At 38.9% G+C, this 12,607-nt stretch overlaps 1 protein-coding gene across 3 annotated transcripts in view; it reads left to right on the top strand.

The window, feature by feature from the left end:
• Positions 1–12,607, top strand: part of LOC138739214 (ferroxidase HEPHL1-like) — a 96,088-nt gene that overhangs the window by 74,397 nt on the left and 9,084 nt on the right. For all 3 annotated transcript variants that reach the window (XM_069890817.1, XM_069890818.1, XM_069890819.1), the window contains exons 14-18: positions 2,271–2,411; positions 8,343–8,449; positions 9,458–9,680; positions 9,779–9,918; positions 12,402–12,564. In XM_069890817.1, the coding sequence (XP_069746918.1) occupies positions 2,271–2,411; positions 8,343–8,449; positions 9,458–9,680; positions 9,779–9,918; positions 12,402–12,564 (774 nt within the window). The remainder of the gene's footprint in view (positions 1–2,270; positions 2,412–8,342; positions 8,450–9,457; positions 9,681–9,778; positions 9,919–12,401; positions 12,565–12,607) is intronic.

Here is a 12,607-nt window from a genome sequence, read left to right as displayed (position 1 = left end):
TTGGCTGTAGACTGGAGTAGCAGTGAGCCTCATCGACTTATCCTGGCAGAATGAATGGGGAGCATGCAAATGGTTGTGGGTAGAATCAATTTCAGGAGGCATGTCCAGCCAGCAGTAGCCAATCACAGCATTACTATGGTTTACCACATTCACCCCTCCTTTTTAAGAAGAGTCAGGTTGGGTGATAATTTATGCACATATACACATATTTACAGGTTAAGTCTGTCAGGGGGTCTCCTCTGCCGTTGCGAATGATGTGGCAATGGCTGGGGCACAGCTGTGGTGCCCTGAGCAGCCTGGGTGGGGGGGGGGGGGGGGGTGGGGGGTTGGTCAGTCTTTTGTCACCTGATACATTTCACAGGGAGAAGGGACAGGTGAAGGGATGAGGGAGTGTGGTGCAGATGCATCATGGGTGACAACATTTGCAGAGGGTGGAGTGTGATCAGCAGCAGGTTCAGGGTCTAACCCTTCCCCCCCCCCCCCCACCACCCAAGGTAGTCGTGGGGGAGAGTGTCTGTTGGTGGTCGAGAGCAGTTGGAGGGGCTCCTGAAATCCTGGATCGAGACAGTGTCCTCGTGCCTATCAGGGAAGGCCACGTAGGTGTACTGGAGGTTTGTGTAAAGGAAGTGGACCCTCTCAACCAGTAAGTCAGTCTTCGATTGCCTAGCGTACTTCCAAAGCAGAACCAGTTCCGGGGAGGTCAGCCAGGCAGACAACTTACTTCCTGATGCAGACAACTTACTCCCTGATGCAGACTTCCTAGGGAAGGGAAGCATGCGTTCATGAGGTGTATTGTCAATGGTTGTATGATAAAGTGATCATATAGAGTGGAGCATGGGAGGACCTCTTGCCAGTGGGAAACAGGGAGCCTCACGGACTGATTAGGAGCCGGTGGTAGGCCAACTTCAGGTCGATCGTGGAAAATACCTGATATTTTGCAACCTGAAGAAACCATGTAGGGTATGTGGGGAAGGGTGTACACATTCAGCTGCATGTACTGGTGGATGGTCTGGCTATAATCTTTGACCATTCTGTTCTTTTCTCTGTTTTTCACTACAACTACTTGGGCCCTCCAGGGGTTATTGCTTGCCTCAATGAGGCAATGAGGTGACCCTGAGGGTTGAGAACCCACAGGTCATGTGTGGAGGGCCGTCTAGGAACTGTTCATTGCAGACAGTGAAGGGGTTGGTATGGGGCCCATCAAACTTCAATGTAACACTCTCAAATTGGCACTGGAAGTCCAACCCAAGCAGCAAGGTAGCGCAGAGCTGCAGCTTGACGGGGAGCATGAAGTGTTTGTAAACTGTACCTTTAATGGTCAAAGTCACTACACAGGGCCCGAGAGTGTCTGCCATATGGGATTTGGATGCAAGTGAGATCTTATGGCTGACTAGACATTCATCAGGGAATAGGCATTTAGCAGTACTCCGTACTCCCACTATCAAATAAACAGTCCGTTGCACACCCATTTACCGGTACATACATCATGGACCTGGTGAATTTGTGTGGTCTGCCTTGGTCCTGGGTGGTGGGCTTGTGGAACGAGCTGCCAGAGGAAGGTGTAAACCCCAGGTAGAATCTCAAAGTTTAAAAAACATTTAGACAGGTGTGTGGATAGGAAAGTTCAGAGAGAAATGGGCCAAAATCAGGCAAATGGATCTCGCTCAGGTAGGCAACTTGGTCCGCATAGACAAAATGGGCCGAAAGGCCAGATACTGTGCTGTAGAACACTATTATTTAACATCCTCTTCCTCTATTATCCTTATGGCTGTAAAAATTATTTCACTGAGATATTGGCACTGCTCCCTCATCCTTTGCATCATGTTGTTTCACATCCTCTATTATTGTAGTCTCCATCTTACTTTTTCAGTCTCTGTCCTGGAATTTATTGATCAGCAAACCTGTTTTAAACTCTCTGCCCAAATAACCAAGCCTGTGGCTTAAATACAAACCAATGTAATCACAGTAATCCTAAATATAGCCTTCTTGCCAGATTTACATTCACTGAAATCTATTTTTTCACTGAATATGTTCAGGTAATTTGGAGGAAGAAGTTATAATGGTAGAGCATGGAAGTTGAGTTCTAAAAGAGCTGTAATTGGTGCAAGAAAGAAATGTACCACCAAATAAAATGCTAAGGCAGGAATATGAAAAGAAGATTCATTTGCAGTAGCCTTAGGAATTAGCTCACTTATTGTCTCTTGTGGAAATTGTTCTTTCATGGCCTGGTGACGTAAAAATAATTGTTTATTGTATATTCTAATGCACAGGGCCACTCATCCGAGCAGAGGTTGGTGATACTATCCTGGTCATATTTAAGAACTTAGCATCCAGGCCTTACAGTATACACCCACATGGTGCTGAAGAAGTTAATAGTGGTAAATATCTCAAAGTACCAGTTACTATGTCAGGTGAGTGAGATGGCAGATTTCTCCACGTTCATTCATTTTGAATATAACTTTTTTAATATTTACCTAGAATTTGCCAAATAATGTTCAGAAAAACAATCTATATCAATATTTAGAGATATCAACTATAGAGAGTGCAGTACTAGATATTGTATTAGGGAAATAGACAGGACAGGTGACAGAAGTATGTGATGGGAACACTTTGGGTCCAGTGAACATAATGGCATTAGTTTCAAGATAATTATGGATAAGGATAGATCTGGTCCTCAGTTGAGATACTAAATTGGAGCAAGGCCAATATTGAGGAAATGGTCTAGAAAACATGAATTGAGACAGATTGTTTTCTGGCAAGGATGTGCTTGTTAAATGGGAGGCCTTCAAAGGTGAATTGTTGAGATGTCAAAGTTTGTATTGTCAGGATTAAGGCAGAGCTAATAGGCTTAGGGAACCTTGGTTTTCGTGGGATATTGGGGGGATTTGGTTTGGAAGATGAGAGAGGTGCATAAGTAGGTTTATTCAACAAAGAGCAAATCAGGCACTGGAGGAGTATTATAAAATTGCAAGAAAAAATTCATTTGAATTCTCCTTGAAGATCAGAGGGGGGCCCCATCATTGGGCTAAAATTGAGATGGTGAAAATTTTTGAATTTTAAATACATCAATTTTTGTTTCAGTGGAATTTAAATTTATTACAACAATATAATGTGCCTATACTAAACCATTTAATGAAATTATGGATGAGAAAAAATAGAACAATAGGTTCTGAGGGTAAATTACTGACTTTAACACCGTTGTATAATAATCAACATTCCTTTTTCAATGCATAATCAATGTTTATTACATTGGAAATCTAAAGATATAAAAAATCTAGGGGATTTTTTTTAAAGAAGGTAAATTTTTGTCCTTTAATCAAATGAGGGAAGATTTTGGTATTAATGATAATTCTTTATTTGTTTATTATCAACTTCGAACTTTAGTAAAACAAATAATTGGTAGAGATATGACTTTACCTAAATTGACTAAATTTGAATCTTTTCTTGTGACTGTACCAAAGAAGGGATATATTTCATTGATGTACCAAATGCTAAGGGGGAGTATGGAAAAAAAGGGATGGGATAGATCTAAGATTAAATGGGAAAAGGATATTAATTTTATTTTTTCTGAGGATGACTGGTTAGATATCTGTCATGATAGTGTTACTAGATCGATAAATGTTCGTTATGCAATGGTTAATTACAATTTTTTACATCAATTTTATTTAACACCTGAAAAATTAAAAAAAATATGGTTTTAGTGAATCAGACTCTTGCTTTAGATGTGGTAATTTAGTTGGAACTTTTTTTCATGCTGTTTGGTTATGTGTACATATACAATCTTTTTGGAAAGCAATTCAATTGTTTTTGGAACATTTGTATAAGATTAAAATACTTTTAGACCCGACAATATTTTTGTTGGGTAAATTGAAGCCTTTGAAAGATTTGGGATTAGATAAATTTCAGATTGCTTTTGTATATTTAGCTTTATCTGTAGCAAAAAAATGTATAGCTAGTACATGGAAAAATGCTAATGTGATTGATATTAACAGATGGCATAATGAGTTGAAAACTTGTTTGGTAATGGAAAAAATTACATATGTTTTACATGATAATTATTCTTATTTCTTAATAAGTTGTCTTTATATTCGGAATATTTACATTTAAATTTACTTTGATTAGATTTTAGTAAATATATTTTAGTTTATATTTTAGTTTTCTTTCTTTTTGACTCTCCTAAAGAGAGCTGGCTGAGAGGGGGAGGGGGGGAGTTCTTTTTTTTTCTTTTTTCTTTTTTTTTCTTTTTTCTTTTTTTTTCTTTTTTCTTTTTATATAAATTTTTATTTAATTGTTCACAATATGTACTTTTTCTACTGTATGTAATAACCTTATTGAACGAATAAATAAAGTTGTGAAAAAAAAGATCAGAGGGGTTGGCTATGTATGGGGAAGATCTTAAATGGGGTTTTTTTTTCAGTCAAGAAACTGGTGCACAGAATCTATGGAAGTAAGGAAAACGAGCAGTGAAGTCATGGAATCTATACAGATTAAAGAGGAGGAGGTGTTTACTGTCTTAAAGCAAATAAGGTGGATAAATCCCCAAGGCCTGACAATATATTCCCTTGAACCTTGAGAGTGGCTAGGATAGAAATTGTAGGGACTCTGGCAGCTATATTTAAAATGTCCTTAGACGCATGTGAGGTGCTAGAGGATTGGAAGGTAGCTCATGTTGTTCTGTTGTTTAAAAAAGGCTCCAAAAATAACCCAAGAAATTATACACCAGATTGCCCGACGTTGATGGTAGCTATGTTATTGGAAGGTGTTCTGAGAGATCAAATATACAAGTAATTGGATAGTCAAGGACTGATTCGGGACAGTCAACATAGCTATGTGTGTGGTAGGTCATATTTAAGCAATCTTATAAAGTTTTTCAAAGAGGTTATCAGGGAAGTTACTGAAGAAAAGGTTGTAGATGTTATCTACATGGACTTTAGTAAGGCCTTTGACAAGGTATTCATGGTGAGGTAGTAAACATTGGCTTTAGGAGAAAAGCCAGAGAGTGGTGGAGGATGATTGCTTCTCAGACTGGAGGTTTCTGATAGTGGTATGCCTCATGGATGATAATGTGACAAATTGGATCAGTAAGTTTGCATTTGGCACAAAGATTGGGGGTGTAGTGAATAACAAGGAAGACTTTCAAACCTTGTAGAGGGATCTCAACCATCTGGAAAAATGGGCAGCAAATGGGAGCTGGAATTGAATGCACGCGAGTGTGAGGTGTTGTATTTTGCAAGGACAAACCAGGAGGAGGTTATGTTGCTGATCCCCACTGATTTTAATCTGCTGATGTAGTAGTTAAGGATCCAGTTAGAACATAGAAAATGCAGCACAGTACAGTGGGATGAACAGAGTCCCAGAATCCTTTGTTTGATCATAGCTTTTGCAGGTATGATGGTGTTGAACACTGGCCTTTAGTCAATGAATAACAGTTTAATGTAGACGTTATTGTGGTCCTGGAGTTTTAACGTAGAATGGAGGGCCAGCGAGATTGAATCTGTTGTTTTCCTGTTGGGATGATAGACGAATTGAAATGGGTCCAGGTCGTTTCTGAGACAGCAATTGATTTGCTCTTAACCAACCTCTCAAAGCACTTTATCACAGTGGATGTAAGTGCCATTGGCCAATAATGGTCGAGGCTGGTCACCTCGCTCTTATTGAGCACTGGCATAATGGATGTCCTTTTGAAGCAAAGGGAGACCATAAACAATAGCAACAAGAGGCAAAAAATGTCTGCAAAACCAGACAATGAGTTTTGGGGATGTCACAAGGTACACTGTCTATGGAAGATGTTTCCTGAAGATTCACTCTCTTGTAGGTTCTTTTCACATCAGCCTCAGAAACTGAGAGAACAGAGTTGCCGGGGTGCAGTGCTGCCTGAGCTCACTGGAGCGCTGCTCTGGCACCCCAGGGGGTGGCTCCGGCACCTCATGGGCTGGCTCTGGAACCTCCTTGATGCTGTTTTTGATGAGCTCCAGCACCTAAAAAAAATTAGCACTGAACCCTGCTTCCAGAGGTTGTTCCTTGTCTTTCAGTATGCTTCCGAATCACCTGATCTGAACATCACACATCTGGTCTTCAACAAGTTGCATATCTCTTACTTCAACCATTCTTCCTGTTAGGATACACCCAGATAGTCTTAGTATAACACACTCATCTGCATTTTCTGATAAAGTCAGTAACCACTGTGGTATATTCATTCAGATCTGCTACTGTCCTTTAACGTGGTCCAGACTAACTCCAGGCAATCATGAAGTTGCTCTTCTGGTTCCCTAGACTAGCTAGGTACAGATTTCACCAATGATACATTATGTATTCTGTTCTGAGAGGAGACATTTAAGACTATAACATTTTTTAAGGTTGAATGTCAAAGTTACTCCAGTATGTATTAGAGATTTGTGAAGGGACTTGGATTCCATAATCTCCAGTAAACTAATTTCCAAATTTCAGCATCTAGGCCTCAATTCCTGTCTGCAACTGGATGCTTGACTTTGTATCTAACAGACCACAATCGGTGAACGTCTCCTTCACTATCACGCTGAACACTGGCACTCCTCAAGGATGTGCTCTCAGTCCCCTACCATATTCCATCTACATACTGTTCCAACTCCATCTTCAAATTTTATGGTAACACCACACTAGAGGGCCAGGTATCAAATAAGAAATGTATTGTAAGTCTAATTGCATGGCGCCAAAATACCACCTCTCTCTCTAAGGTGAAGAAGATGATTAATGGCTTTAGGAGAGGAGACAGAGTTCACATCCTTATCATCAATTATGGCACTAAACTCAAAATTTTAGATTATTTCAAGTTCAAAGACCTCGATGACCTGATCTGAGACATTGATGTGATGGCAAAGAAAGTTCACCAACATCTTAACTTTCTTTGAAGACTAAGGAAGTTCAGCATGTTTCCCCATCCCTTAACGACTTGCATAGATGCACCATCAAAAGCAGAAGAAATGACAGAAGGTAGTTAATGAAACTTCCCTTTGCTCCACGGACTCTTATCACCATCTCCCACTGCAGCAAATATGATGAAGGACACATCACACCCCAGACAAACACTCTTCTCCCCACTGCCATCAGGGAAAATGCTTAAGATTATGAAAGTGTGCACCAACAGGGTTAAAGACAGTTTCTTCCTCACAGTGCTATCGTACTGCCCTTGTTTAGTGTTAACTGGTTTTCCCAAATTCTATAAATTGTGTTCTTTACATGGTTATATGAATGTTGGAGATATCCTGTTGTCTGTTCACCAGAGAATACTTCTCGCTACTAGCTATTTTGTTACAAATATAAAAGATGCTTTCAAAATGTAATTGTGAGTAAATTTTATCTATTAACATCAGAAAATGTTTAATTGGAAAAGATAATTAAGATGAAGGAAATCTTGTACGTTGAACTACACCATTAATACCTATAATTTATTATTTCTGAAAAGTGTTTTACATTTTATTGTTTCATTGATATCCCTGACTGCTTTAGCTACAGGTTAAAGGTTCCATTATTGTCACATAATACTACATTTAGAATGTAACATACAATACAACTCTGATTATCCAAAATGGTTGGGACTGGGCCATTTTGGATAAACAGTTTTTTCAGAGAACCAATCATTTTTTTAAAAACAGCCCAGTAGCAACGGCAAATCACTTGTAACAACAAAAAACAAGTCAAGGCTTTTTAAGCATTAAAATAAAGTTTAATTCCCACCAAAAAAAATGCTGGCCAACGCCGATCACCGAGACTTCCCCACCGATGCCCCGTTCATGCCAGGAGTCCGAGGTCCGCTGCTGCCGGCACCGGGGACCCAAGGTCCCTGGGCAGTTCTGCTCCGAAAAAAAAATCAGATAAATGATTTCAGACATCCTCTGAGAATATCACGGAGGATTTTGGAGAATCTGATTTTGGATAATTGGAGTTGTACTGTACATGAAATTCTTTAGCTTTGTCTACCGTAAGGAAGACAGAGAGTTCACCACTTTGTCAAAACAGTCTTCAGAGAAATGAGGCCACACAAGGAATGAACTCATGACCCCTGGTTTACAAGACTGGTGCTCTAACTACTGAGCTATCGCTGCTGTGTCTGAACCTAAAGTCTGTGGCCATCTGGATGAAGTGCTCAATTTGCTTTATCCCATGTTAGGATATTTTTTTCTGGTGTGTCTTTTTCTGTATTTATGCTGCGAACATACAGGAGTGTTCTTTATTGCTGCAGTTATGGCCATAAAGTATTATCAGTACCTTCTGTATAAGAAAGTATATTTTGTTTCTATTGCTTTTATTTTCTCCTTGCACATTGTACTTATCATTTTGAGTAAACATATTGGATATCATTTTAGGTCAGATAAAGACCTACAGATGGAATGTTCCTGAAAGATCAGGTCCTAGTGAAGGAGACTCAAATTGCAACACTTGGATTTATTACTCTGCGGTAAAATTTGTGAAGGTAATGTACAATTAAAATAGCAATGCAATATGGAACTAAATTCACTGAAACATTAGTAACTTATTAATAGCACATTTGGCCACTTTCAATCTATTTTGCAATCCGCTGGAACTTTCAGAAGTTGCATGGTGTATTTTTTTTTAAATGTTTTTAGTTTGATTATGATTGTGTTTGTTTTCATGTCTTATGCAATAAATAATACACAGCTACATTTGGGATGTTAGATAAGAATGTGTGATAATTTTGGGATACAAATTTCATTCCATCTTAAAGTAATATAAACTTATTTATTCAGAATTATTCTGCAAATTCAGGGCGTGGTAACAAATTTTAGAAATTCATATCCTTTTGTGTCTTTTGGCTTTTTTTCTTTGATTTAATGATTCTGCTATTTTATCACTGCCAATATCTGTTTTTTAAATTACTGCTTTACGTCTGTTCATTTCCATAGCTAACAGTGCAGCAGCTTTTACAGTAATACTTTAGAAGCTCTGTGACTCTTTACTAAATTGCAATGTAATGGAGCTATTATAACTGGTTTTGTGTGCCGAGTTATAATCCCAGTCTTTCCTGGTTCAAAAAAGCAGAGCTTTGCTTGCGCAAATTCGCAAAGTAATGCTCACCAGTGTTTAAAAGCTGCTTAAAATTTAAATGATGGTGAACAGCCTGTCTTTGTTCTTTGCTCAAATACAAATTTACAGATAATATTTTGAGAACTCATTGATCTATAACCAATACAGAGATGAACCCAAAAGAGTTCATCTACTTGAGGTGCGATTTAATAAAAGCAGATTTGAAATCCAATCCACAGAGAATTCAGAGCAACTGCTCTGTCACTTGTGTTGTATTGATAGAAATATAAGTACAGTTAGCATGTTGATAATCACTTCATCTTACAAAAATAGCTCCTTGGAACTCTTATTTACTAGTTTGTCTGCGTGCATTATTGTAAACCATGTGCAATAAAAAGACATAAAATGTTCCAAGTGTCTGGTATTTTTATTTCAGGATCTGTACAGTGGTTTGGTTGGCCCTCTGATCACCTGCCGTAAAGGAACACTTGATCAGAACGGCAGGAGGAAGGATGTTGATCGGGAATTTGCCTTGTTGTTCCTGGTATATGATGAAAATGAATCCTGGTACCTAAATGACAACATGAGAACTTACCTTCATGTGGATCCAGTCGAGTTCAAGGAAACAGATGAATTTGCAGAAAGCAATAAAATCCATGGTAAGGCTAAATAATAATTCTAGACTCACAACATTAGTGAAGCGATGCATTTCTTTATAGAAATAGAATGTTATAATTTGTGAATATTTTTATTTCAGCAATTAATGGAAAGATCTATGGAAATCTCCATGGACTGACCATGGTTAAAGGAGACAAGGTTAATTGGTATTTGTTAGGAATGGGGAATGAAGTAGACATGCACACCGTTCATTTCCATGCCCAGAGTTTTCTCTATAAGGTAAGCAATTTTTAAGTGATGCATTCATTGGATTAAATATATATTTATTTAGATTGGTGTTAATACTCAGAAGTGCTGGAGAATTTCAGCAGATGCCACAGTATCCAGAGGAGGCAAAGATATTTAACCAACATTTTGGGCCTGAGCCCTTCACTAAGGTACAAAGGTACGTTTAGACTTTATGAACATTAAAAAATTAACTGGATACAAAATTAACAATTTAAAATTATTTGTGAGGATATCATTTGATTTCCAAAGAGTAAAACTGCAGTGAAACTATGTATGCAGGGAAACTTGCCAAATTTGAAAAGATGTTTTTAACAGTTTTTATGAATATGCTCCGATATTGAAAGTTTCATGGCATTCTGAAAGACCTGTCTTGGATCCCATCCACTGCCTTGTGGGCAAAGCCTCTTTAAGCAAAAGCCTGACTTCAACTCTGACTTCAAATCCCTGGCTTGGCTCACCCAGCTGTCAGTACCTGGAAAGGGCCCGAGCTATGGGAAAAATAGCACATGTCAGTCTGGCAGCAGGGGCTGGCAGCTGTGACAGAGCATGGGAAACAGTTTCCATAGAGGTCTGCAGCAGCAAACTCGGTGGACGAAGGATCCGTAAGGAAAACGGCCAGCGAGCATGGTCATGAAACAGACCACTGCGGGGCAATCCCGCGTCACTCTGGCTGTTGTGCCTCGCACTCCACCAGGCTCAGTGGCGTGGGACCCAGAGGGAGACGTTGTCCTGGGCAAGCACTCATCTCCAAGTCCTTGTCCCGGCACATGGTACCTAAAGCTGAAAAGCTACAAGTCACCATGTTCATCTTCGCTTGTGAAGGGTTGGGCCATAGATAGATGGATGGATGGATGGGATATATTTAAGGAGTCAAACATCCATTTTAAACAGTTACTTGCTGCATTAAAAAATAACGGGCCACATGGTTTCAGACAAAGGACCAAAGTTTGCATTTATTAGGTGCAATGTAGCTGACCCAATACTAACTTGTGTGTTTTGCACATTTTAAAAACGGAGTACAGTCAATACACACAACAATTTCTATCTTGGAAAGTTAGAATTAGAAGGCTTGAAATAGCACATAGCAGTAATGAGAAAAGCATAAAATGCAGGAAGGAGTGACTGTTGAAGGTTAGCTAGCGATTTGCAGATTTGCTGAAACCCTGGCATTAGGTACCATGAACTGATTCAACTTGGTAAAGATTACCTGAATACCGAAGAAGTGGATTATGAATTGGTGATTAATGTGATCTCCCAGAGGTGTGATGGCTTCTAAATTGAAAGAGTAAGCACTTTAATGAATGTTTCAATTTATTGTACCAAGTGGAAGTTAAAAGGAAATGCAATGATGGAAGATAGCAGATGTATCAGGGAGGTAAGAGCTGCAGTTACAGTGGGAAATGTTTCACTCAATGGAAGAAATATCAGAGTCATGGCACAACATCTATGAAACTGAAGCTAACATCAGGTTAGTATAGTGATTAGTGCAATGCTATTACAGTGCCAGCACCCCAGGTTGTAATCTGGTGCTGTTTGTATGTTCTCCCGATAACTACGTGGGTTTCCTCCGGATGCTCTGGTTTCCTACCACCATTCAAAACATAAAAGGGTGTAGGTTAATTGGGTGGCATGGGCTCGTGGACCATAAGGGGCTTCTACCATGCTGCATGTCTAAATTTAAATTTAAAATGAGTAGAGAATTTAATATGGCATGCAATGCTGAAATTGTGCTGAGGAAAAGAGATTGAATTTCTCACGAAATTTTAAAATGCTGGTGCATAGAGAAAATAAAATGGATAGTTAATAACCGATGCCAATAATGGCATAAGAAAATCTTCATCTGAATTGAGGTGAAATAAAAGTACATGGGCAGAATTGCTGGAATTGATAGATGCATTTAAAATTAGGAGGGGTATAAAAAGATTAAATGTAGGGAGGCTTTTTCCACTGAGGGTAGGTGAGATACAAGCCAGAGGTCATGGGTTAAGGGTGAAAGGGTAAAAGTTTAAGGGGAACATTAGGGGGAACTTCTTCACACAGCTGAAGTGGTGAATGCGGGCTCAGTTTTAACATTTAAGAAGAATTTGCATGGGAGAGATATGAAAGGGTCAGGGCAGAACTATAGTTTGGCACAAATTAGAAGGGCTATAATCTAGGATTCTCTGGTAAGTGGAGTTTAATTAAAAAGAGGATTCATGAAGAATGTTTCTGGACCATAAAAGGAATGGAAGATTATGTGATGAACTGATGCATAGTCTGAGGCTGACTGCAGATGGCTGTGAGGATGAGTTCCTTTTATGAATCAGCCATAGAAATACAAAAGGAGCAGTTAGTAATTTCTGAGGTTTGAAAGTATGCACTTAATATATTAACAATAAGCTTGTGCTGTAAAACTTATCAGAACTAGAAATTAGTCATTTTTCAGGTACATTTTTATAGGGTAATACTGGATATTTCATGTTGAATTCTTATAGATGAGAAATGATCACAGAGCAGATGTGTACGATCTCTTTCCTGGAACATTTCAGACAGTTGAAATGGTTGCATCAAACCCTGGAACATGGCTGTTACATTGCCACGTAACTGATCACATTCATGCTGGCATGGAAACTGTTTATACTATCCTGAACCAGACAGGTAAGCATAAGATTTTTTAAAATTTCATTAAATTGTAAACAAA

This window comes from Narcine bancroftii, chromosome 7 (assembly GCF_036971445.1).
Source record: "Narcine bancroftii isolate sNarBan1 chromosome 7, sNarBan1.hap1, whole genome shotgun sequence".
NCBI lineage: Eukaryota > Metazoa > Chordata > Chondrichthyes > Torpediniformes > Narcinidae > Narcine > Narcine bancroftii.
Note: the sequence above shows the minus strand (reverse complement) of the source record. Positions and strands in the feature narration are given on the sequence as shown.